This window comes from Aptenodytes patagonicus, chromosome 22 (genome assembly GCF_965638725.1).
Source record: "Aptenodytes patagonicus chromosome 22, bAptPat1.pri.cur, whole genome shotgun sequence".
In the NCBI taxonomy this organism is placed as follows: Eukaryota; Metazoa; Chordata; class Aves; order Sphenisciformes; family Spheniscidae; genus Aptenodytes; species Aptenodytes patagonicus.
This window is the reverse complement of record NC_134970.1, coordinates 195,427-223,043: the sequence shown is the minus strand read 5'-3', so window position 1 is coordinate 223,043 and position 27,617 is coordinate 195,427. Positions and strand designations below refer to the sequence as shown.

Below are 27,617 nucleotides of genomic sequence, written 5' to 3'. Positions count from 1 at the left end.
TCGGGGCGTTTGTGGGGGACTGGTTCTGGCAGCGCACGCTGGAGGGCACAGAGACGAGTTCTCCCTAGTAGTCGTTTATTTCAGGTTATTTTTATTAGAAAGTTGTTTCAGATTCAGGACAGAAAAGCTGATGAAACGCCACTTCAGAACGCATTAGACTAAAGGGAAGTGAAAGCTGATTTCAGCAACAGAATAAGTTTTCTTTTTTTTTTTTCTCTCAAAGAAAGCTGCCATAGAGGTAATTCTGCTACAGACTTTGCAGCATAAACCGGTATGCCAGTTCCGTCCAAAATCAGAATTTGTGCTATAGAAACAAATATGTTATATTGGAAGTGGTTTGTGCTTTGGAGAACCTAGTGGCTGGAGCACCAATAGAGAGGAAGAAGTTAGATTGAAAACTTTTATTTATGTACATTTTCTATGAACAGCATCTGATGCTGTTAATCAGTAGCCTCCAAAGGCTGTAGAATATAGCATTTGAAGGCTTAAGATAACTCAATTTATTTTTCAATATATAAGAAATATATTTTGCTATAAAACTATCACTTTCGGTATGAAGAAAAGTGAAACGCGAATCTTCATTGTAGGGATATTACAGGGCTGTGCTTCATCAGCTCCTGTGCAATCTCTGCAAGATACCAAAACTGGCTGAGGTTTTCCTGTAACAAATGAAGCTCCCACTAAAGTCAGTGACAGAAAAATTAGACAAGGGAAATGTGAATAATGATGTTTAGAGATATAATAAGGGCATCAACAATTTACATCTTTATGCTTTAGAACAAACCGTTTGACAGGAGAAGAATAAAATATGTGTGATGTGGTTTCAGAATTAGTACTTGGAAGGATTTGATCTTGTCATTTTCCTCTGAAACAGGTACCAGGAACAGGCCTAAATGGGTACTTCTGCTGACTTATATGGCAGTTACTGTGTATCTGGTGCATACAAGCATTAGAGTTTGTTAATTAAATCCTGGCATGCAACTCTGGAGCATGAACTGTATTTGAGGAAGTTTAGATGCTGGTTTGGATTTAGTTACCTTTGAAAAGCTTTCTTATTGAAGACATATGGTGTAGTTGCTTGGAAATGATATTGTACTGCCGACAAAGATCTCAAAGATTTTGCACTTTCAAGAGCTGAAATGAAAGAGCAGCAGCACAATAAACTGTGGGCACTATATATCCAGTTTTGATAGCCATAACCCCACCTGTGACATCTGAGCATTTAAAAAGGGCTGTTCAAGCTAGTTAATGGAAATTGGAGTTGTTAACTAGCTACGATCTAAAAGCAACAGGAAAGAATTCTTACAGCTTTGACAGGGAAAGGACAGCTGTATTTTGTCCCTTAATAAGTTAAAAAAGACTTTTGGTTACTAAGATGCAGAGAAAACTGCAAATATATTATGCACCTGACAACAGCAGGAAACAACAGAGGCTATCTGGATTCTGTTAAAGGCACTAGTAGATGCATAACAGCTTAACTTATACCAATAACTTAGAGAACTAAACCAGTAACTGGCATTATGCTGTTCCTGATATGCAGTGCAAGTATCCCGTATACCTAAATAGCAGTAAACCCTAGAGTATAAGCAGTAATTATGCTCAGAAAAACAAATGCTTCAGAAAAACGGAATTTCTTCCTGTTCAGAGGAAGAAAAAAAACAACCCACAAACACAAAACACTTCAGCAGAAAGTTAGGTTGTTCAAGTCTGAATTTATAGAAGGTTTCTTTGTACCACTCTTCCCTGTTTTCATAAGGCACTTCGATGTTTTTGTACTTCTGGGGGAGTTGGGGGGCTGGGGAAGCAACAGAAGTTTCTGCAAGCTGCCTTTTTACTCAGTGCATCTCAAAAGCAGGAGTGGGCATCTTCCAACTTACTCAAGAAACAGTAAACGAAGTAAACTCTGTTCCTATCATTACATTCTGGTGCTACAAATTTGAGGAATTAAAACCAATTATATGCACATGTGTTTAAAATAAATAAAATACTGTCATTATGAGGGGGAGCGTAACAGAAGGAAATAGCTTTATTTGCAATAAATTTCTATCCCTGTGCAATAATCTTGGAACCTGAACCACTGGCTTCCCTATCATGATATTTTTACTTGGTTTTCCTGGAAAGCTGTCTTGCTCTGAATGGCAAAAATGACACTATACACAGGTTTCTTCTTTCTGTCAGTATTACGTTGGGAGAAAACACCCTGGTTTTACACTATCCCATTATCTATTTAGAGGAGAATCAGTTGTAGGGACAGTCTCAAGTGTACTTGGGATCCAGGAAATTGCTTTGGCTATGTCAGTTGTCCGCTGTGAGAAACTTACTTTCTTAGTTTCAGCTTGGGACCCTCATGGATTTGCTGCCAGTGTCATTCTCCCAGTTGAGCCTTTCTTAGGAGCAGACAGCAGATCGGGGCCCTATTTCCTGGTCTGATGCTTGCAGAATAAGGTCCCAGGCCCTACTTTTACATGGCATCCATAGCTAATCAGCTGTGAACAGAGTGATACAAGCCTAACTCTTTTTTTGGCATACAATACAATGTCTCCCTGTCAGCTGGGTACCTGAAGCTAGGCCCAGAAACTGCTCAGTTGGCAGTGCCTGCTGCATACCCGGCATTTAGTGCACAGCTGTCTGTGTCACAGTTTGTGGTTGAACAATTTGAAAAGAGATCTATGTAAAAGACAGCAAGATGTGGCAATTAAATTGGATACATGGAACAGCAATATTATTTCCAATCCTGAAGTAACAGAAAAGCGATGGGAGTTTGAGTTTCTTTGGGAAATGAGAGATAAATGTCACGAGGAATGTATATTCCACACAAACGTGCGCTAGAATGAAATCCCATTTCTTTCCATCATGTTTCAGTGGAATAAAGACCCCATGACTTGTAAATGCCAAGTCCTGTTAGACACCATGGACCATATTAATGAGATATGTAGTTTAGCTGAACTTTTCCCCATCACATATGGAACAACTGCATCAGAAATCTGACTAGTGATCATCAGAGAGACAGAGCTGCTATGTGGATATTGTTAGCAAAAAGCTGTTCTCTGAAATGGTGAATTATTTCGAGTAAGCCAAAAATTAAAGAGATTCTGAGCCTTTGATGTAATTTATTTTCCCCTTCTGGGGACAACCTTTCTCCCTTCTAGGCTGTTTTAAAAGGAACATTCTCTTACGAATAAATATGACAAATAGAAAAATAAAAATATAGAAACAAACTATGTAAACGCAAGCCCTGAGGTATTTCAAGCACACAGTGTAATTTTTATACCTGACATGCAATCTAAAGGTTCCAGTAAGAAAATTTACTTTATGGCTCTGTAAAAATGTCCCATCTTTCTTTCCTGCCTTACACCCACAAGAAAGGGTGAGAGGTTGAGGTAAGAGCCCCATGGAAGCTGTGATAGTCACAGAAGCAGAAACAGAGGATATTAAAGTGCTGCGTGTCTTTCCCTGACCATTTTCACTCTTCGGTTGGCTTCCACAGGCCAATTAGATTCTACAGAGTATCTGACAAAGCTGCTGCTTTTCTGGATATAGGCTCCACTCCTGCACCAGCATATATACCATAGAGAGTCTTGCAGGATAAAGGAACTTCTGAATAAAGATTTTAGTGGCCCCTTTAACTCATAGATTTTGTGTGTGTGTGTCTGTGCATTTCAGGCTAGCTTGGGAAGCTTAAGCACACTTTGCACTGCAATTGCTCCCAAATGACTGCATTATCTTGCTAGCTTCCCACCTCTCTCCCCCTATTCCTTTAGCCTGGATCTCCTTGGACATGTTTCCTCCCCCAGATCTTTCTGCATTTGCACGAAGGGTCCAGTACTAAAAAAAAAAAAAAAAAAAAAAAAAAAAAAAAATCCAGTCTCTGCAGGACAGTGAAGTCAAAGGGTCTACTCACATGAATTAGTTTGCTGGAGCAGGCCCTTAGGCATTAAATTTTTTTTAATAAAGTCCAATTTTATTAATTGTACTCTGTTTGGGCTTTGGAGAGAACAGTTACAAAATGGATCAGAGGTCTTACTTTTTAAAATGGCATTTGTTCCTCTGCTAATTCTTGGCAAACAGGGGCTCAATACGAAAGGGTTTCAAGCACTGTATACCTATTGGTGTGTGTACACTCTTGCATAGTGAGACTCTGAAAGAATATGCATGCAAACATGCACACACAACATATTCCATTTGCACATACTTACCTAAACAAGGTACTGCATATACATGTACCTGCTCATGTGCATATATATTTGTAAGGAGAGATATGCATGTGCTTACACAATATCTATAGATGTGTAAACTCTTACTTGCACAGATACAAACATAAAAATCAAATTAGTCTTAAATACACCTTTGCTTTTTTCATTAAAAAGGACATTTTAAAACCCTTTTTTGTTCACTTTGGTTTTACTGTCACTAATACAGTTCACCTGCTCACCTAATGGGATATTTTCCTCTCAGTATGTTAAAACACTAATTAAAATGTATTACAATTATTAAATTGGGTAGAAGAGCACTTCTTGTAAAGCTTAGTCTGGAACTCCTGGGACATAGTTGTGCAGTGAAAGTTTTAGATCATGTCTCTTGTGTTACGGATCACACAGCACAGAACCATGCTGAATATCATGCCAAAGATCTAGAAGAGAAGGATGCAATTTAAGGATCCACTTACAAAACAGTTATAAAATAGTCTGCATATCAGAACAATCTGAAGGTTCTTATGGCAGAGTAGCAAGTGACTGCTTCTATCTACAAACCCCCGAGACATCAGACAATTAAGATAAAAGAGATTTCACTGATACTCAAAGCCAAGATTTTATCTGCTCACACTAGTTTCACTGTTCTTTGTTCTAAATGTTCAGGCCAGCATAACAGCCCCAAACATTAATATTATTGACATAAATTTCACTGACATCAATAACTGTGACTGTTGGTATTATGCCTAGTATTGCACCAAAAGGTTCTGAGTTTCAGAATGCTTCTACGTGGAATATTGTATACACATTTGAATGAGAGAAGAGAAACTGGTGCTGAGCATTGCGGTTTTACAGAGAAAGCTAAGCTCTTAACAGTTACTACTCAAGACCAAGACTATACATTAAATATAAAACTCTATTCGTGTTAGGGAACTAGTTAACTAGAGGGAATGTTAAAAGTAGAGAACAGTGGGTGTTGCGAGTCTCCAGAAATTTCTTTCTGGAGATTGATTCTCCAAAAGCAGTTAGCAGCTACCTCCTGACGCTTCATTGCTGATGATGGGAGATGAGCAATACTATCAGGCCGTTAAACGACTGAGTTGATATCCCCTCCCCACACACCTCCCTAAGGAAGGAGACAGCTGACTAGTCATACCCCATGAAGTGTCAGAAACAAGCACAGAAAAACGTACAGACATGTTTCTGCTGCTAAAGAGGTTATCATTCAATAACTTCTGCTGTATCTGAGGTGGGAAGCCATAGAAGAGATGTTCATATTTCTAGTGTATCCTTGTTGAGCAATGAGGTTATTGGAACTCTGTCCCACCCATGCTGCTTTGCTGTATTTTTGAGTACACCTTCATGTTTTATACAAATCACAGGATTGTTTAATCCCCTTTACCCACACCACGGTTTCTATTACATGTATAAACTCTTCATCTGCTTTTAAGTGTCCACATAAGTCCACGAACCTCCTGCTCTTCAGAGCAGCTAAAGGTATATGTCTTTACTAATATTCTGGCTCCTCATGCTGCTGGTTTCTGAGCCTGAAGGAAGTTCATGGCACACGCATGCTGGAAAATGCTTTCTGTTAAAGCCTGTGTTTGATACACACTGCCCACTCCTGCCATATCCTTGCAGCAGGGTGACATCTATTGGTCACAGCTCTGTCATGAAGGAGCAGACCTTGGGAATACAATACACACTTGTGGGAGGTGGACTGTAAGGAAAGTTACCGACACTTTGATGACACAATTTGATGAAAGAGCTGTCTGTAACTAGGTGCTACGCGTTTAGGAAAGAAATGTTGTTCTGAAAACTATGCAGTTTAAATCCTGTTCCTTTAACAAAATACATACTGATCACTGGATCTATGACCTAGAAAATCTGTTTATAAACTATCCTTCACATTGAACCAATGCTACAGCCAGCATTTTTCTGGAAAGCCATTTCTATACAAAGGGTAGGTATTCAGTATTCCATATGAAATCTAAGGAATGGATCATCAAAGGGCCTAAAGCATCAGTCTGAAGTTGTTTTAGAATAGATTAAATGCTGCTACGGCCTTTTGCTTTTCAGTTTAGTTCATGTGCCTTCCACTTTCCTGCTATGACAGCAAAATAACATTACCATTAGATACTTTGGACCCTGTCTAAGGACACAGAATGAACTGGTAAAACAAAGTCACGCAAGTCTGCTTGCACTGATGTGGGCAATTCCCAGAGAGAGGACACACTGAAAGTGATAAGAATAGCTGCACCTTTGAGGAATCTCACCAGTTGCTGCAAAACACCTCCTACAAAGCTTTGCGTGAGGGGCAGGGTACTGGGCTCAAATATAGGTTTGAGAGTAAGAACATGGATTTACTCACTGTGATGCCAGCAATTGCAATTCCAACAATTCCAACTAAATGCAGATTAGCATCAATTACATTCTGGATTTCAACCAGGCAGTTCTATTAAGAACAAAATTGAAAGATTTTTACTCCTAGAAAAATATACTCCAACCAACTCCATCAGCTGTTCTCACTAAACAACAGATAAACATGAAAAATATTATTGCAGTCACTGTCCTAATTCTTGCATCTATGCCTTGTGTTTTGTTGGACAATTTTCACAGCATATTCCCTTTTCTAGTGAGACATCTGTACCTCTTGCCTGTACAGGCTGACACATACAAGTAATTTTCTTACAATCAGTTTTCCCTAAATTTAAAACCCTTTATATGAGAGGCCATGCTAAATCAGGAAGTTTGGCCCTTCAGATTGACACTGTACTCACCAGCAGATTCCACAAAAGACAGAAATAACAGTATCCTTCTTAACACCAACAACGCTTCTAGTGAGGAGTCTCCATGCATGATTAAGGCAGGCACTTGCCAAAATTCAGCCTGCACAGGGCTTTTCATTTAGGACTCCCATTCTGCTACATCCTTCCCACTTTTCTTTTCAGATGATGTAATATTGTCTCAGCTACCATGGGATGCTACAAGCAGGCTTCAGAAATGAGGGCTGGGCATGTTCAATATGACCTCCAACTTACTTCTGCTTCCACTCTGCTCCATTTCATATGGAATTTCATGCTGGAATTTGCAAGGTAAAAAGGAAGATCTTCCTTTCTTTTACTTACAGAATGTCTCCAATTTTACTAAACAATTGACATGAAAAAGTGATTAGAACAACCAGAACAGAGGACACTTGCCTTTGGCATCTGGATATTCTCTGGACAGGGTAATCCCATTTGTTGTTCCATATTATCTTTACCACAGCATTGGAGCTAAATGAGAGAGAGAGAGATGAAGAATCAAAGAAGGGGAAACCATAGACTTGTTTCATACTGAAAGTGAGTTACTACTTTCATACTGAAAGTGAGACAATAAGTAACTAAAAAAAAGAAACAATACAGATCAAGTCATAAATTTATTCCCTATATTAACTGCCACCTCTGGTAGAGTTCCAACTGCGTGGGCCAAAATTCTCAAAAATCAGTTTCAATTGTCTGAAGCCATAGCAAAGAGACAAATTTGTATTACAACTCCTAGAAGGGATTTTTATCACAGTATCTCATAACAAGGCAAACAAGTGGATTTTGGAAAAGCAGATCCCTGGCTTACAAGGAAACAGGAGTTGTTAAAGGGAGAAAGCAGAAAGTTCAAATAACGCATACAGAATTATGGGCAATGCACAAAAGCTACAACAGAGAATATTAGAATCTTTATTTCTGACAAAACATAGTGCTGGGTTTGGAGACAGTAATAAATCAGAGTGTTTCAGAGGGTTTGTTTTTCCTGTTTGCCTATCTCCCACAGAATGCTTGGAATTCCTCTTCGGGTCAGAAATAACAGCTATGGGAGAAGGACAAAAGGGTCTGAGGTTGTGAAATGTTTGTTCTAAAGAACGTGGGAATGCTGTAAGGAGCAACAAAGCTTGGGCTTGATCTCTGTGGGAGGCAGTGTAGATACAGGATGGACACAAATAGGATTCAGGAAGTCACAGGTTCTAATTCTGATTCAGACACTAACTTTTTGGGTGGCCTGAACTGAGTCACACATGTGCTTTTGGTTCTTTACCTACTTGGTTCAGTCAGTGACAGGATCTGCCACATTGTAGGTCCTGGGACACAGGTCACAATTTTTTCTCTCATAAATGCAGAGAGATTCAGACCTTTTACCTCTCTCTGCATTTGTGAGTATTTATTCTTGGATTTTAATATCCGAAAGGGCCATAATAGTCATATCTTCTGCACAACAAAGACCAGAAGCATCAGCTGAAATTTAAAAGCCTGGCCATTTTCACTTTCAAAGGTAGGGATCACTTTGGATCTGAAAATCAGAATGCTGACAGAGCCATCAGGAAACCAAGTTGTGAGCTTCTGGCTCCATTTTAAGTAACACTCAGTTCTATTCTTTCATACCTCAGTGGGAGGCATTCTGCATTTTAAAGGGTAATGTGACAGTAGAGTAGTAGTGCAAGGTATTAAAGCTCAGGAGGACTACTCACAGCCAAGTGGTAGTGATAGATAGTCCTGTTGACCTTCCCTCCTGGGTTTTTCATATAGTCATCATAAATGTCTTCATAGATTTTCTGGGCTTCCTGTATTGCCTGCAGGAATCAGAATTTCCAAGTGAGTGGCAAATAAGTCTTACCCCCAGTCCAGTGCAGACTTCCAGCTTGTGTCATCAACCTCCAGAGCAGAAAATTATGCCTGGTAAACTGAGGTACCATGATTGGAAAGATAGGATGTTTTGTGGCCTGATGGCATTCAGAGGGACTCTGCATGGGTCAGAATGTACATATGCTGTATTCTGTGTTTTGGGTTAAACACTGTTAGCTGGAGAAGTTCAGTGCTTGAATTTGTTTGCCCTTTTCCCAAGCAATACCCTCTTATCATATAGTTCTACTTGATGTTCCTTGTGGATGTAAGGTTGAACCACACCTACAGGTTTTCTTTAATAGAGGGGGGCAAAAACTGCATCCCATTCTGGACTTGTGATAACGCAAGCTCTCATTGACTCCACATAAGAATGTCAGAGAGTCTTCTGGGAAAAGTCTCCTGTAAAGTTTTCCTATGCAAGAGCCAGACTGTAGGTCAGTCAGCACTGGAATCCATAACTCCCCATTATTACACTAGAAGTTGCTTGCTACTTACCACTTTCTTGCCTATAAAGGCAAACACTCCAGCAGTAACCTCAGCTGCAAATATCACCAACAAGCAAGCAAAGAACTGCAGAGGAAGAATAGAATCTTATATTAATATACCTTGCACAATTCTGTTTTAGACGGACTCCCAGTCAGTCCCTCATCCTTGCCCAGGCCTCAACAGCCCACACAGTAACTGAAAGAAAGCTGGTAAGCAGGGTCCGTAACAAGGGTGTCAAGTCAGATTTCTTGTAATATGGAAACAAAGGTGGAAATGGCAAAGATGTGGCTCAGATGGTAGCTTCAGAAAAGACAGAAGGTAATTCCAGGAAATATATCACATGAGACAAGCAATGGAACTTCTTCATGTATGGAAGCTCTGCAATAGCACAGTGGCTAGAGATGCTAGATTAGCCAGTAAAAGGACATAAGATATTTCAGGTCTTGGACAGCAAAGATCTTTCCACTAATCACACAAAGCATATGCTCTTGAATGATTTTCCTGTGCAGCCCAGGCCCTTGAAACCTTTTACTTACTGCTCCAAGTAAGCACTGAGATTCCCGCGCTGCTCCACAGCACCCAAAAAATCCAACTGTGGTCATGAGAGCCCCTGCTCCCACCAATACATAGAGTCCTATGAAAAATCAGAATCAGACAAGAATTTAAGAAGGTTTCTCTTCGCAGTCTGCTACCTATTTTGTCAAAACCACACATTTCTAAGTAACAATGGTCTCTGGCTCTCACAAAGAACACCTGTTATACAGAAAACTTGCTCGCCACAAAAGGAGACCAGTGATTTCTTCAGAATTCATGGAGAATCTCATGAAAACAAATGAGAAGACTTCCACCTCCCAAGTTTCCTGTCCCAAGGGCAGCTCAGTCCAGGAAGGACATACACCATACCATCCAGAACCACCTTACAACTCTTCAGTGAGGAACGTAAGACAAAAAAAAAAATCCAACATTGCTAGAGGGCTTATTTCTGTGAAACCTGCAGCTGGAAATGTGCTGTACTGCTATGTAGGGGTGGAACTTAAAAAGCTATCTGGCTCTATCAGTTGCCTGGCAGTACATAAAAAAGGACATTTGAAGATCTTCAGGAAAGGTACAGGCACTACGTTGTGATGTTCCTCTAAAATCAATGCTTTGGCTGGGGAAAAAGCTGAATGCTATTGGAAAGAAAAGGATGATTGGGGAACCCCTTGAAAGCTGTTAGAGGAAGTGATTGAAACAATGAATTTGCACCCTCTGGCAAAATAATGAGTGGGAAGAACAGCCTGAGGGAGGTCATAAGCTCAGCAATAGTCCTGAGCTTGGTCACTGCAGAGAACGGAAGCTTGTCTACAGTTCAGTGATTTGGAGCATGGCATCTTTTACAAGAAGTAGCTGCTTTACTGCCTGCTGGGCAGGCGTATTCCAGTGTCCCTACTTTACATTTTTTTTTCCTCCAACATACTGATGCAGGTGTCAGAATGTAAGATATCAGCAGCTTTTAAAGGCTAATGTTATCAGTGCATTATGATCAGAAGACTTGGAGAAGAGTTGCCTGAAAATGGATAGAATCACAGAACCACACAAATCACATCAGATACTAAAAAAAGGCGATTCTGTGTGAAAGGCCTAGAGTGTCTAAGACTTAGAGGCCAAGAACCTTGCATGCACAGCCTAAAACAGCATCTCATGATGCATGCTGTCCTCATCTGAACTGTAGGATACCCTCCCACCACCTTATTTCAATAGGCAGAATCAGAGTGGCTCTGCAGCAGCCAGTGGCAACACTGCATTGCCTTCATGTTCTGGACGTTCGCAGTTAAGTGTTACGCAGTTACTGAGTTGTTTAGGGGACTGCTCAGACACCTTAGCCAACCTCTTCCTGGGACTGCATTGCTGAATGGACTTGAGGCTACTGGCACAAGGGGTTATCTGTGTATAGACAAATTTAATGACATAAAGAAAGAACAGCAAATAGTGGATCATCAGACTAAACACATTAGAAGGATAATGAAGCAATCTGGGGATGAGACTGCCAGCAAAGACCAGGCCTGAGACATGTACAGAACATGGGAGATGTCAGTATAGCCCCATGCATAGCTGAAGATGTAGGACCCTAGCTACGTTCAGAACTTGACAGGACAAAACCCGTAAGCAGGTTAGCAGAATAGCATTAACCTCTGCCACCTGTAAAACTGCTAGAAATACTCACATTCAACAGGGGTTTATTTTCTACGGGCTTTATCTAGGACAAAAGGAAACCAGAGCACAGAATTTTTCTTTCCTACTTGTAGACTTACATGCTTGATCTGTGCTTAGGCAATACATCCGTTCATGTGCGGTGTCAGTTCCCATCAGACCACAACAACTGTGTTTGTGCCTTGTCTCTGGCTACCACGTCAGCCAAAGTAAAACAGGCTCAGGGCAGTGCCTTGTAATTCTAGTCTTTGTCTTGTGTGGGCAACGTGGAGGACATGCAGAAATCTGCCATGCCAATCCACTGCTAGAAAAAACAGCTTCATTTCTCTCATGCCGTTACGAGGTGACAGTGGAGCTACAGACTCTGCACACTAGAGGGCACAGTGAGCCTTGCTCCCAGCTTTGACTATGCAAACTTTTAATGAGAACATTTAGTATTCTCAATTACCAATTTAAACATTATTTTAAAATCTGACCCAAATCTTTAGGGTTAACAGAGCTGCTGGCATTTACTAGAGAACCTAGACTAGAAAGCCCTACAAATGACAGTTTGCAATGATTGCTAGGAAAATGAAAAAACAAACAAAACTATCAATATACGAGCGTAGAGCATCTAGCTACTCTGCCACACAGATGCAGCCTGCTTGGAGAAGGCAAACTCCTGCCTGCTGCCCATTCATTGGCACATCACTGTCCAGTCACTGCATATTGGCCAGATATCTATCCCAGCTATTGTGATCCTTCTCCCCTCCATCCTTCTTGCCCCAGTACCTTTCTTGTGCCAAGGATTGCTGCTGAGGAATGCATTCTGCTAAATAGCAATAAAACAATTATAATTAATATGGCTTTGCCAGGTCCGTGATGCCAGATATGTGGGATTTGCTGCTGACTGTGCTGGCAGTTCGTACTATTTTCTAGATTTTTAATATTCGGCATCTTGTGACTTAACTAGGACTGAGCATTCTTCAAGCTAATACTTGTACACATATTCACAACACAGTGGTTTTTACTGAGGGTGGGATATACAAAGATATATATAGCTCAGGAGAGAAAGGTCAGCCCCCTGTGGAAGATGAATTGGAAAAGAAAAAATCTTCTCAGGTGCAGAACCTGCTGTTCAACTGCCAAACACCAAAACTGCCATTTTCTGAGATCTCCACGGTAACAAACGGAGTGTAATTACAAAGATGTCACTCCCTACTCCAGTGCCTGTAATTACTTATCAGGCAACTTAGCAGAGAGACTTTTTGATTAAGAAGACTGGAAAGAAGTCTTCCCATTTCTTTTTGTTGCTTCCAGCTAGCAAAGACAAAGCTCTCTGCGGCTCAGGGGTGAGACCACTTTCAGGAATTTGGATTTGCTTTTGTCTGAGAAACAGACGTTATAACATTTCACTTGCATGACTCACAGCTAAACCGCTACCTCAATCAGAACTTCCCTTTTAAGGCATCTTACAGGAAGAACTCACACCACCACTAAACAAAGCTGAGCTTGCTGTGTGTCTGGCACCACAGATGAGCTAGCCAAGAGTTTAAAACCACCTTCTTCCATCTTCTGTTCAGGAGACTTTATTCCAGACTTTGTCCTTTCTCAGCCTGGGACTAGTAGTTGCTGATACTTGGAGAGCTATTTCTAGATGGAAAATAATGACAACACTTTAAAAAAATTCCACAAAACTGAAGATGTTTTTACTTGTCTACTATATATACACACATGTAATCCTTCACATAGGAATGAGACACTTGAAGAGTAGCTTGAAAAAAATTCAAAGAGCCCAGGTTACTTCTCAGCTTGCACTGTGAGGTTTCCTAGCACCCAGATCCAGGTATGCTCAACTGGAAGATGATTTCCAGGAAAGGTATCAAAGCAATAGATTCAGAAACATCCTAGATGGTGTAAGTATATAAGACAGGGAGCTAGTATTTCTTTTCCTAGTGGGCTATATGCAGCAATGTAGGCAGGATCACCTCAAATTTTTAATGGGAATTGACCTAAACTGAAAAGCGAGACTCTCTAGAAAGGAAAGAAAAAGAAAAGGGTGACAATGTATGGCACCCCTTAGAATCACAGCCTTACCTAGAGACATCATGCACTGATAGCCATCAAGTTAGTCCAGTTAGGATCAGCAAAGCAGACAAATGCAGAAATTTGGTGGTGTTGATGTCATACATTGCTATGCAATAGTATCATGTGTCAGAAGTAACTAAGCTTCGCCAAAGCCCATTCCTTTCAAAAAAGCAGGATAGTAAGCAAAGCCATAATCAGCTTCTATTCATAAGTGCTTCCATTGTAAAATACAAAGCCTTGGCATGGCCTCCAATTTGGCATCTACAGCACAGCAGAGAAATAAAAAAGAGACTTAGTTTATAGTCACAAAATGGAACACATTTGATAGCTAGAAACTCTGACACAAAAAAGTTCACCACAAAGCTCAGCATGGCAAAAAGAAGTCAAGGTAGAGAGCTTGTTTCGGTGAATGGAAAATTTTGAGAAGACTGTCTAGCTGCAGCTTTTTGTGCAGCAGAAGTAAAAAAGTACAAAGTAGAAAGGAAGCAAATGTTTGTGGCCTGTGTGAAATTTTTCTTCTTGCCTCTGTTCATTTCCTGATTCCTAATTTTGTCACTTTGATCCGTGTCTGCTAATGAAGAGGAGAGAGAGTTTGACAACTAGCTAGTCTCCGAGTTCCTTGGCAGCGCACAGCCCACACAGGAGCAGATAACAGATGAAGAGACAATACTGAGAACAGGCACACTGCTATGTCATTAAGGAGGGCAAACACTGGACCTAATGGCAGAAACCTGCCATCTATGTGACTGCCCACAACTCAGGAATACTTATTGCACCTGCATGCAGGACCCACAAAGCAAGTCACTCTCAGCCCCTGAATGCAAACGGATGAAGAGGCACATTCCAAAGAATTAAAAGCCATGTGCAAAATGCAATAGAAAATTGGCTGATCTGAGCAGACACAGCCAGGACACTGATGAACTATGAGGGGTACTGGAGGAAATATGGGCTTCTTTGTAAACACAAGAGGATGAAAAACAAAGTGTCACAGGACTGGGGTTGTTCTGGCCAGAGCCTATTCTCTTGACCTTTTTTGTGGGGAAATATTCAGGTTTCGGGGTGGTGGGGTTTTTTTTGTTTGTTTTAGCTGTGCTAAAACACCCACCCACCCAAATACACAGATTTTTATAAGCTGTGAAGAGAAAATAACACTTCTATTTTTAGCAGTAAGTCAAGTGAGAGAACACTTAAGAAATTGATTTCCCTTCTGGCTAAAAAATAGAGAGTGTAAGGTGGGGGGAAGCCCATACTTCAGCCATTGTTTCATTGAGCAAAGAACAAATTTGGAAAGCAGTAAAGCAGCAGCTTTTCTATATACTTGATTTTTTGATTCATCCCATGGGGAAAATAATTATTTCTGAAAGGAAAATGTCAAATGGGGGTATTCCCTGTGAAAATTCCAACAGGAGGGATTCCCATTTTCTAGCAGACTCTGCTTTGCAATTACAAGGGGAATTAAAAAGTTACCTGGCAATCTCAGAAAAACCTGTGGCTCCCAATAGTGAAGAATGGCAAATCCACAACTCAGTAGAGATCGCTAGATTGGCATCTATGTTCGTGGCACAGAGCTCTTCTGTAAGATACTGTTTCCTCTGGGTATGAGCACATATACCCTACTGGGGCTGTACTTGGGAGACAGCAGATCTGCAAGTGTGAAGAAGCACCTCAAGAAGGATAAAGGGTATTCTGTGTGTCATTTCTGGATGAACGAAACCTTTGTGATTAGCAGTGAATACAGAATGTCATCATTTTAGACTAGGTAGAAGAGAAGGATGGAATTTTATAGCTGCTGACTGCAATGTCTTTATGTGTCTCAAGAGTGAGGGAGGGATCAGCCCCATGTTTAGAAAAATGACGAGTGAAATCTGCAAGTTCTTTGTTCCTTAGAGCAATTAAAAACTGCTCTCAAGGTAACATGCAAATCTATGCATAACTAATCTGAAAGGCAGTGTCACCAGTTCTTTAGTCTATCATATGGCACTTGGACAGACTAACAACTGTGTCCTTAGAACCAGAGTCCCTCTATGCTCCCATTGCAAAGAATCACGTCATAGCCAGAAGTGTGTACTACCAATGTTTTATGAACAGAAAGGAAACATTACAACACAAACCAGGCAGGTAGGAACCTACTAATGTGAACATTAAAACCATTTTTATTTCAGATAATGCATGAACTATCACTGCTGCTACCAGATATATTCTGCTGGCCGCCTAGGCTGGAAGAGATCTAATTTTAGAGTCTGGAATAGAACCCACTCCCAGAGTTGTTTTTTGTTTGGTTTTTGGTTTTTGTTTTTTTTTCCTTTTTTTTTTCCCAAAATCTTACTGATGGCTTTGAGATATAAATCCCTGTCTAGAGCCTACTGCAAAGAGCAGGAACAGACAAACGTACACTGTCTCCTGTCTGGCTTTATTTCACACGAGTTTCTTGTTTACCTGGCTGCTATGGTCACTTTCCATTTAAATAATTCTACTTTTTCTTTTTTGGACTGAGTAACTAACACTGAACAAACCGCCAACTGTTCACACTCCACTGAGAAAACAAGACGCTCTGTTCTTGGTATAAGGGATCCAGAGGCAGTGATGACAGGAGTCCTAGAACCCAGACATGACTTGAAGAGATTTTCCTGAGGTTGCATGTGCATTACAGTCTGGGAGGCAGATGTGCTCCTCCACAGAAGGACTGAGGCTCTCAAGCCCTCAGTAGAGCACCAAGGAACCTGTAGTGCAAATGCACAACTGGAAAAGATGAGAAACACATGTAGGAGTTGGAAATAGCAGGCCAGACAGGGACAGAGGTGTATGTTGCACATGGTAGCACAGTCAGTTCAGCCTCTCTGAAACAGGCTTGTTACTAGAGATTACCATTTTTGTGTTAGTAGATTTTTAGTATATTTATCTATAAAATACATTTACAAAAGTGGAGAAGAGAGGCAGAGTCCTCTGAAGGAAGATGAATTTCTGGAGGACTGGAACATACCCTTAACTGGAGCATAACGCACAGACATAATTACATGTCTTGTGTGAATTCAACAGGTATTTCATAGTTAATCTTCCTGGACCCACAAAAGCATTACAGACACCAGCCAGTTTGTAGGCTTCTGCTGATGCACAAATCCTGAATTTCAATTTAAAAGCAACCTCACTGTAATGTGACATCCCAGTCCACTGCCTCTCCCTTCCCACAGAATACCAGCACTTGTTACATACCTTGCTCACATGCATCTCACAACCCTAAATAATTATGTCCCAAATTCACATAAGCCAAAGTATGTTAGCTATTACCTTCTCAGTAGGCTCCAATGGCTCTGTCAATATCTACTTCACCCTATACCAAACTGCACTGAAGTCAGATGTAATCAACATACCTGTATTAGGTGGATCTGTACTATCGCAGCTGAATTTCACAGAATCCTGTGGCAATGGATTCTACAATTTAATGATGTGAATGGTATGAAAAACTTCCTAATATGGAAGTTGTTCATAGTGCATAGTATGATAATAATCTTGTCAAACTTCTTAGTATTTTTTCTAGTTTTATTGCATCCTTTTTGACCAGAACCACATACAGCATTCAAGACACTGAGTGCACTGGAAATTTACACAATGACATTAAAATTTTTCAGTTGGATTATCATTTCCTTTCTTAATAATTCCTGACATTTTTATGCCTTTTTGACTGCAGCTGAGCAAGGCACTTTTGTCAAAAGCAACTGACAGTGAGTCTAAGATCACATTCCTGTGTGGTTCTAGCTAGTTTAAAGTCTGTCAGTGTTTATACTGCTTAGATTATCTGTTACCACTTGCATCACTTTGCTTTATTGATACTGTATTTCATCTGCCTTTTTAATATTCAGTCATTTGGTATTCTGAAATCCTCTCCCAATTCTCTGCAGTCCTCTCTAGATTAGGACACCCTGAATAATCCTGTGTGTATGCATACATTTCCATGCAGATATCAACAACAATTATACACTTCTAATGCTTAAATGCACAGGCTCCAAGCCACCCAAAACAGAAAACAGAGTGTGGCCCTAATGCATTCACAGAAATCTGCAACCCCCACAGTAGCAAAAGTTAGGACTCTGCAGATAGCTGTCTTTACCCACCGAAGTGCAGATAAAGTAAGTGCTGGAACAAAACAAGCCAACTCAATCAAAACCCTCTTTAGATGCTTTTGAAGTGACACACCCCAAAAAGGAGCTAAGGGCTCTTTTGTTGCTGTTTTATTTTTTTTCAGCAGACAAAATGCTTTCCTCTTAATGGCTTCATAGTGGACAGTCCCATTGTATTTCCAGCTCTGTCAGAATGAAACACAACACAAGACATTTCCCTTGAGATACAATAGGTTATATTGGTTTGGTTCTTTATCTAGAAGCCACTTTAGAGACTGGCATCTAGAACAGTAAGTGCTTTTAAAGATAGTATGTATGAAGAACAAAGCATGTAACTGAAAATGCCTGAGCATTCCTGGAGCTTAGTGTGCTGCTGCAGCAAGAGGAAACATCTTGATGTCTTTTTACTTCATGCAGGACCAGTGACAGGTTTATCCCTAGGTCACTTGCTACAGGTGGCTGTTTCTGGAAAAGTAGAAGTGTTGAGCCTGTAGTGCTGGGCTCTGGCCTGTGCATGGGCAGTCTGACCAGAATCAGATACAACTGCTTGATCGCTCACTGAGGTAGGCTGAGGGACACCCCACGTACTTAGTGAGCGGTACTGTCAGAGTTCAGCATTCACAGCAGTGCGACCAGTGTGCAGGCACCAGGGTGACTTGCAGCTGCCTAGAGGAAGGAGAAGAGGGTGTGTCAAAGAAGGAAACGGCGTAATTGTCGGTTCAACTGTTGCTGCTGTGTGGAACTGGCTAGCTTTTAGATAGCTACACACAAAGTGAGTAGGGTGAGAGAAAGGTTTACCCAGCAGGACAGTTTAACAGGCAAAAAGCATATAGTGCATTATCATGCTTAAGTGATTAATTAAAAAAAAAAAAAGCAGCTTCCTGAATCTCAGTATATTGCAAATATAAAACAATCAACCTGAGGTAGATGGACAGATTATTCCATTAGGCTTAATTAGCTTGTTTTGTCAGAATTCTAACTTTGTGGTGGCCTTGCCTTTACTCTGCCAGGCGGGATACTGACTCTTAGGAAATGATTGCTAGGTTTTACGATCCAGCACAGAGACTGAGGACTTTTGAACAACTTTCATTTTGAGTAAAGTTTTTTTTGTGGGGTGGTAGTAGTGGTGTCATATTTTTTAAGCAGATTTCCAGTGCAGCAGCTTTCGTTTTCCACTCAGGGCCACTATCAGCCCTTTTTAAACCACTCTTCCTCAACTGCAGAAGACAACTGCACACAAGATGATAGGAAGAAAGACAAGTTCATTGCTTAAGTTTTAAGTACAGACTAAAAGCCTCTCCGATACACATGATGGCAGAACCATTTGATGCTCCTCTTGTGGTATTGCATCTCTACACAGAGGCTACTTTGCCAATAGCTCTCATTTTAAAGGCTGATAGAGTGTGAGAGACTATGGATTTTGGAGAGAAAATACTGTTGACTAAGGGTATAGCACTTGACTCCAAAATACATTAATAGAACTATAACAAAATGGGGCACAGGAGCAGAGAATTGCATTTTACATGGATTTAACTGCTGGCCAACTCCTGTTTGTATGGGCACCCACTACTATGGAGAAAAACTACTAATATCCTTCAACTCCAGACATGACTTCATATCCTAAGGCATGCGCCATCTAACTGTACCTTTCAAAGCCAGAATGATCACTCATGCTCTCACAGACCCCAAGAAAAAGCCACAGCCACCCTGAAACTTCTGTCCACAACTGGTTTGGCCCTGATGAATGCCTGGACCACAGATTGGATCATGGAACTGGAGCAAAGAGAACGTAACATAGCAGAAAATTTGAGAGCCCTGGCTGTGCAGGAGAAGCAATGCTTCAGTGCTGCCAATTATGAGAAAGAGTCATCCAGATTGATTCATTCACATACATCAGTTTTTGTTACCATTCCTGATGGGGCTTGTGGAGTACATACACTTCATTTTTATTGCTACTGGCAGTGATGTGACCCTCTGCACTTCATTTATTAGGGATACAGAGAGTTTGTCCTTCATGTTGCCCAAGGAACCGGAACAGACTTTCCTCTGCAGCCACCAAAAGCAAAGAGGGGAGAATAGGTGTCTTGAACTGACCCTTAAAAAGTCCCCGTGTTAGTTTTTACTTCACAAATGCTCAACTTGCACTCAGCAGGCACTTTGTCTTCACTTCGGTGCTTTAGGTATTTTTAAATTTAAGAACAGAACTACTACAAAGAATTAATTAAGGACCAATTAATTGTGAGACAGCAATGCTGACATCTTGGGTTCACACAAGCATCTCTTTTCCTTCTGATTGTTGCAGATTTTCCTGCCCAGTAAAAACGCCAGAGTCTTGGTACAGGAGTCTCAAGAAGGACGAGCAATCTGAGGAAATTCCCTTTATTCTACAGATCTTTTCTCCGTTTGGTCAGTACAATGTCACAGACAACTCAGATAAAAGTGGTAACTGCCCAGCTATTGATCTTTGCTGAAATTATCTTTTTTTTTTCTTTCTTTTTTTTTTTTCTTTCAAGTACAGCTAAGAGAGGAATATATGAAATCTACCAGAGCTGAACTGCAATAGAACAGGAAAGCTACAGTTTTGCCTCACCACTTGAAGCACAGGCACAAAAAACGTACTATGAGATGGAGTAACATAAAAATATTGTCATGCCTGCCACTGCAGTGGGAACTTCAAAAGTTGGGGAGTGGTTAAACATTGGAACAGGCTGCCCAGGGAAGTGGTTGAGTCACCATCCCTGGACGTATTTAAAAGACATGTAGATGCGGCACTTAGGGACATGGTTTAGTGGGCATGGCGGTGTTGGGTCGATGGTTGGACTCGATGATCTTAGAGGTCTTTTCCAACCTTAATGATTCTATGACATCCAATTTTAGGAGGCTGCTCCAGTGTAAGAGACATCTGGTAAAGTGAATGGAGACTGCATGCGTCAAAGAGTTCCAATTCTAACCTTTTATGTTGTAGGTTAAAAAACTGCAAGCTGCAGTGGGGAATATGGATCACTGAACACAAAACCACAAGCAACAGAAAACTAAGAACATGTATGTGCTTGACCTCAGCACTGCTGCCTGTAAGTTGTTCTCAAACCAACAAAAACATTTCAGTGGCTGGAGAAGATGAACAGGCCTGGTTGCCAAGTCATGGCCCGAACTGTTCCAGGGGGCAGAAAAGACAGCTGGACTGCTGGTAAAGAACAAGGCTATTTAAGGAGACTCATTCTGGCCTAATGGAAAATGCAAGGTTATAATTATCAATTATTTTAAACTAAAACAACATTTCAGATCCAGGAAAAAAAAACATCACAAGGAAGCACAAGAGAGAAGCTGGTTAGATTCAGCTGGCACCTCAATCCAGGTACAAAAAGAGCAAAATGTGCTGCTCTTTAGAAGCAAGAAAATGAGATGTTTTCCACAAGATGATGATTCTGGACAGTGCTTCAACCTGTGAAGCAAACTCTGAATGCAGCAGCACTGTTGTTCAAGCACTGACGCAAAGCTGATAGGATCACAGGGGCTTGGCTTATCACAAGGTAGCCACAAAAGCGGTCAGTGGAACAGAGCTAAAGAAATTATTTTTAAATATATGGCTGTATGTTTATATCTCCAAGTCATACTGATGATCTGCTTTCTCTTTCAGCCCTCTGGGCAGCTGCTCCTTGTGTGCTGCACAGTGTTCCATATTAAGAATTCCTATGCAAAATTCTGGCTGTCACCCAGAATGCATGTTACAGAGCAAACACACAAAGCCAAATAAACAACACTCCTAGAGTCTCTGTGAGAAGGGCCCAATACACAACTGTCAAGGGGACTCAGAGCTGAAATCTCCTAGAGAGGTAAAGCTCTTGAGCATGACTGTCAAGTGCAGCCTTGTCTGCTGCAAAAAAAACACCATTATGGAACTTATCACCATTCTTCTACCACTGCCTTCGTCACAGATTGTTAACAGCCTCAGACTTCTGAATGGCTGCCCCATCATGTGCTCAGAAGTCACAACAGCATCTAACATCATTTGTAATGAGGGGGGGCAGCAGAAATTTTTTTGTTCTTTAACGGGAATGCTCCATTCAGAGCACAATGCCTATTACAAAAAAGGGCCAAAACTTTGCTCTAGAATTCAGTCGAAAGAGTAAGTTTAAAAGAATTCTCAACATACTTATATTCTGTTCCTTAGCACTTCCTCTGCTAGCAGTTACATATTACAGCATACAGCTCTATAAATACATGTGACAGCCCAACAGTTGAATGTCACAGTATATGACAAAACTTTTACAAGAACATTCCCCAGGACTTCCCAAAATTAACAACTCTGATCAGCTTTTGTAATTCCTATTCAGGACTGAAGCAGATTAAATCTTTTAGAGATTTCAATACACATGCACCAAAGAATATCTTGTTTACACAGTGTTACAGTCTGCACTGCAAAGCTGTGAAATGACTGTTGTGCTTATTCACATAACAGGATGTATTACTTTCTGGCTTCTAACAAACCAACAGTACTTGATCTTGAAGGCCAGAACATCATTCTGTCTTGTTGAATCTCCTGGGTCAAACATAAGTGGATAAGGCAGGGAAGAGTTCCAAGATACAGCATAGGAAATTCAGCAGGTATAAACTGGATCTAGAAATGAAGTTGGTGATCTAATACACTGCTGACATAGCACCTCAGATGTAAGAGAAAAATTAAACCATACTTCGTGGCTCTCTGTGTCAGTGGAAGTGCTATAGGGTATTTTACAGTAACTCTCAGGTCCCAATCAAATTTTCATCTGAATGGTTTTATTCAGCCTCGTAAACTCCCACAGAAACTTTGCTGGACATAACATTTTACCCATCTATTCCCGCGGTACTATAGTCAGCTCTGTGCCTCTAGCCTGGTTGCATATATGAAAGAAGTTTCAGGTTAGGACTGTGGTGTATCAGAGTCAAGGTCTTCACTAAGAGAATTGGGGTATTTAAAGTAACTGCACAGCCCAGGCAATATTCCTGTGATGGGTAACTGACTGCTACAGGACATCTTGGGTCAACTTCCATTCCTGGCCACCCTGTCAGAGTGGCTTGATGGACAAGGCAGGACTGGGTATTCATTCACACTTGGCATTTGTAGATGGCAAAAATGTTTGCACCAATTGGATTTTATTGAGTGAGTCCATCTCCAGGGGTGATATATTAAAACAGAAAAAAATCTGACTCTTCTGGTGTAAAGGCATGTTACAATTACCAATGGATAGAGAAATGCAGTTGCTGGCAGTCCTAGACAGCCGCTCTTTAAGGATGTCTATAGATACGTAACACAGGTGGCGTTTCCAGAAAACCCAACTGGAAATCCTAGGGAGAAAAAAATTATCTTAAATGCCTAAAATTAGATATGACCAATACCAATTCTGTGGGCTTGGGAAACTAGTTGATTCCTGCCTAGGTTGGACAAACAGTTCTGGAGATGACTGAACACTGTATAGTTTTACTTTTCAGCTGTGGAAGGATTTGCTCTGATACTTCAAGTCACACTGAGGGCCTCTGTGTGCAGACACAGGGAGAACTGGTGAGCAAAAGTTTTACTGCTGCACTGGTATTAGAAACATTCAGAAGTGACACTGTTGTTTTGTTGGCTAGCAGCTGCACAGAAAACTCTGGAAGGATATATTGATGAGCCCCATGTTCCAGGAGTCTCTGAACCATCTCAACTTCTATTCCGACAGTTGCACTTAGGATATGTGAGGATTGGATCAAATCTGGGAGAAGAATTCAGTTAGGCCTAAGGAAGTTGATGCCAAGTAGAGAAAGGATGAAAGCCATCATGCACATGACACACAGCACCAGAATGTCCAATTTGGTATAGTTCAGCCCAGGAATTGTTGGCCTTCATATAATTCAATGCATAAGGTGTGTCACATGCCCCAGGATGAAACCAAGGCTAAAGGTTACTGTCATCACAGGCACTTTAACTTACCCATGAAGAAATACTCTGGAGACTTTTTGTCTGAAGCAAAGTCTGCCATAACCCCACCAAACCGCAGCCATAGACCAAAGGCAATGACAGCCAATCCTGCCAGCTGGAAGATAAACAGACCAGTCAATACTTCAGTAACAATTGGCTGGAGAGCATCAAAGAGGTGTCATTGGCACCTTATGCTTTCTTGAAATCCCACAGCTCAGGACTGCACTGTCAGAAAATTCAGGAAGCACTTGCCAGTGTTTGATAACAATGAATTCCTATTATAGTGCAATGTATGTCTTCCTTTCCTTTCCTTTCTCTTTCTCTTTCTCTGTCTTTCTTTTCTCTTTCTTTCCTCCCTCTCTCCCTCCCCCTCCCTCTCTCTTTCTCCCCCTCCCCCTCCTCTCTCTCCCCTCCTCCCCCCCCCTTCTTTCTCTCTCTCTTCAATGTAGTGGTGCTTCTGAACTTACTAGTGATTTTCAAACCTTGTAAGTAAGCTCATTTAGTCATCAAAACTTGGCCTGAATTGCAATAGGGAATGGAGTGCGGCAGGGGGGGAGGGTGTGGAGGGGAAGTGAGCACCCATGAGAAGAACAGACAGGCTGCAAAAACAATGAGGAACACTACCCTCCTTCCTAACCCTCAGAACCGCACTGTAGTCAGGCAGTATGCAGGAGGCCGCTCAGGGCCTGGGTCTGGAGGCAAGATGCTGTTACTGCAGGAAAAGCACCTGTGCTGGTTTCGGCTGGGACAGAGTTAATTTTCTTCACAGTAGCTAGTATGGGGCTATGGTTTGGATTTGTGCTGGAAACAGTGTTGATAACACAGGGATGTTTTCATTATTGCTGAGCAGTGCTTACACAGAGTCAAGGCCTTCTCTGTTCCTCACTCCACCCCACCAGCAAGGAGGCTGGGGGTGCACAACAAGTAGGGAGGGGACACAGCCGGAACAGCTGACCCCAACTGACCAAAGGGATATTCCATACCATGTGACGTCATGCTCAGCATATAAAGCTGGGGGAAGAAGGAAGGGAGGAACATTCAGAGTGATGGCGTTTGTCTTCCCAAGTAATCGTTACATGCCATGGAGCCCTGCTTTCCTGGAGATGGCTGAACATCTGCCTGCTGATGGAAAGCAGTGAATGAATTCCTTGCTTTGCTTTGCTTGCATGCACGGCTTTTCCTTTACCTATTGAACTGTCTTTATCTCAACCCACAAATTTTCTCACTTCTACCCGTCCGATTCTCTCCCCCATCCCACCGGGGCGGGGGGGAGTGAGCAAGCAGCTGTGTGGGGCTTAGTTACCAGCTGGGGTCAAACCACAACAGCACCTTATGGGGAAGTGCTGTGTGACCAGGAGTTAAGCCCTGCTGGCTTGACACACACCGAGCTTTTAGGACAGAAGTAACTTAATTGACTTTTTTTTCAACCCTCCTAGCTGTTTTAGGGTTAAGTAATAGCCTTTTGGGCTAAGAGGTGCCCCCTTCCCCTGTATGTATCACAGATCCAGTTCCAGTGTCACGGGATATATGATGCTGTAGAGAGACCAGCTAGACCTCTAAATCATCATACCAAACTACAGGAGACCATTGCTGCTGCTGCTCAGCTGTAAGAAGGGTTCTGTTTAGAGGCTTACCAGAAAGAGAGGCTTGTATTGTTCTTAGGGATGTGCTGAAGTTAAGTGTGTTTGGACCAACTATGACAGGACATTTTTCTGTAAATCACCATGGAACCCCCTATCGGAACTAGGAGCTAAAAGGATTATTACAGTGTACAGTATCTTGGATCACAGAAATGACTAACAAACAAGTAATGGATGCTGTCAAATGCAAGGAAAAATTCCTTTTAATGCAAACAAGACTAGATCAAAAAGGGAGTGTCAAGGCATGTTGTCTGAGGGGAAAGATCTATAGACAGTGGTCTCGGACCCACCGCATGCCAGACATATTTATAAGCCTACCAGGCAATGGTGTGTGTCCTGGCAGACAGCTTCAGCATCCTGCAGGACCAGGCACAATGCTCTGCTACTGTTCTGATGGAGGCCCAGAGCCTAGGTCTGTAGCAACTGCGCAACCTGAACGAGGTTCACAAAACACCTGCTGCTTACCATATCCTTGGCAGCCTGGCATGGTGCTTTTTTAATCTGTCCTACATTGCCTGGCACTTAATTCATCTGGCATAGCTACAGCGAACAAAGAAAGCAGGCGAGCATATGGCTGAAAAGCTTGGGATCACAACTTTCCTCACAGAAGTGTCACAGCACAGAGTGTGAGGGTCCCCTGCCACCCTGGTCATAGCATTCGAACCTCCCTGCTTGCAGGCATGGGTTCAGCCTTTGGACTGCCAGAGCCCACTAGGAAGCCCCTCCTGTCAGCCCAGGCTTCTAAGTGCCTCTGGTAGTTTGGACGTGTTTGAAATGAAGGCCCCCACTCCAGCTGAGGAGATGGTTTCTTCCATCTCAATGAAAAGGCAGATAACAAAACACAGTAATTGTCACTTTTGTGAAACAACATAACACAAAGCTTTGTCCTTCTACTGACTTGCAGCTGCAGCTGGGCAACATCACTCTGCTCCTACAGCTTGAGCACAGCAGCACTGTGTACCCGGAGCTTGCAGTGCTGTCACCAAGAGGGAAAAGCATTTGGTTTAACTGTGTTTCAAGCATAAAGGAGACAAAAGCCCAAAACTGCTTGCTCCAGAGAGGCTGAACAGGATTATTTTGTGACTTCTTTTTAAAAAACAGTGAATCAGAAAGAAAGAAAAAGACATGTAAGAAGGTAACATTGCTAATTGTTTTCCAGTGTGAAAAACTGGAAAGCTACTGGAAAGGAGAACACAGCATGAGGGAAAGTGAAATAAAAAAGAAAGCTCGAATTCAATTGTACCATGGAGCTATGAGACTATTAAAAAGGTGCAATGAGGGGAGAATGGCCATAGTATTCTCTAAATCTCTTGAGGGTTCTGCAGTAGACACTATTCATTGCCACATTAGGGTAGCTTTCAGCAAAGCAAGTGCAATATGATGCAAGGACTTTCTCTTAAGATGAACTTGTAAAAGTAGTAGCTGTTGGCTCACTATTTGCAATTGCATTATTAAAAAGCATCGTGATGCTGTGAAGAAGTGTACCGCTGGAATACACTGCACGGGATGCTGGGAGAACCCCTCCACAGCCTCCTGTTGCTTGAAATTTTATGCCTGTCGGGGAAACCGTCACTACTTTAAATTATCAGTTAAGAAAGATGTCTTTTCTCAGCAATGTCATCTTATATCAAGTATGTATTTTCCCAGGAAGGGCAGTATCTTTATAGAAGCGAGTAAAAGTCGAGAGCACTGCCAGGGCACTCTTGCAACGTCAACTCAGGTAGCCCAGCCCGCAGCGCTCCTCCGAGAGACCCGCGCATCTCCTCAAGGCTCGCCCCCGGCGCAGGGCAGCCCCGGGGGCCGCTGATGCGCCCCGGCGCCGCCCCAGAGGAGGCGGGCGCCCGGCACCCCTGCCGGCCGCAACCTGCTGCCCGCGCTCTCCGCCGCGGCCCAGCGCCGCCACGGGGGTCGGGCCTGGCCGGCCGCCTCCGCGCGGGACCGACCGCGGCCGGGGCGCAGGAGCGCCCGCGGCAGGTGCCGCAGGCGGCACGGTTCCGCCCGGCCCCGCTCCGCTCCGCCCGGCGCTCACCCAGAAGGTCAGGTTGAAGATGAACAGCAGGATCTTGATGCAGCGCATCCCCCCGCGCCCCGTGCCCATGGCGGGCGCCGGCTCCGGCAGCAGCTCCCGAGGCGGCTCGGCCCGACTCGCCGGCGGCTCCGCGCGGGGCGGGGAGCGGGGCGGTGCCGGGAGGCAGGTGCAGGGCTGGGCGCGGCGAGGGGCGGGCCGGGGCCGGGGCCGGGCCGGCGCTGCCCAGGCAGCCCCGCCGACCGGGACCCGCCCCGGGAGGCGGCGGGGCGGCGGGCGCGGGGCAGCTCTGCGGCGGGGACGGCGCCCGAGGCCG

The 27,617-nt window shown here is 42.5% G+C and overlaps 1 protein-coding gene and 1 long non-coding RNA gene across 4 annotated transcripts in view; one reads left to right on the top strand and one right to left on the bottom strand.

Moving 5' to 3' along the window:
- The window catches only part of LOC143169997 (uncharacterized), a 124,675-nt gene that overhangs the window by 205 nt on the left and 96,853 nt on the right, over positions 1-27,617 (top strand). The gene's annotated exons all lie outside the window — the stretch shown is intronic.
- On the bottom strand, positions 75-27,415 carry TSPAN2 (tetraspanin 2). 3 transcript variants are annotated; one of them, XM_076357885.1, is made up of 8 exons: positions 27,305-27,415; positions 23,648-23,750; positions 9,865-9,962; positions 9,338-9,412; positions 8,689-8,790; positions 7,391-7,465; positions 6,562-6,645; positions 75-1,134 (listed from the first exon to the last, which is right to left on the bottom strand). In XM_076357885.1, exons 1-8 carry the CDS (start codon positions 27,371-27,373, stop codon positions 1,111-1,113), a joined length of 630 nt encoding a protein of 209 aa, XP_076214000.1. In that variant the 5' UTR covers positions 27,374-27,415; the 3' UTR covers positions 75-1,110. The 3 variants fall into 3 exon arrangements, with proteins under 3 accessions (XP_076214000.1, XP_076214001.1, XP_076213998.1); XM_076357886.1 differs by having other exon boundaries at positions 75-659; XM_076357883.1 differs by lacking the exon at positions 75-1,134 and adding an exon at positions 3,854-4,630.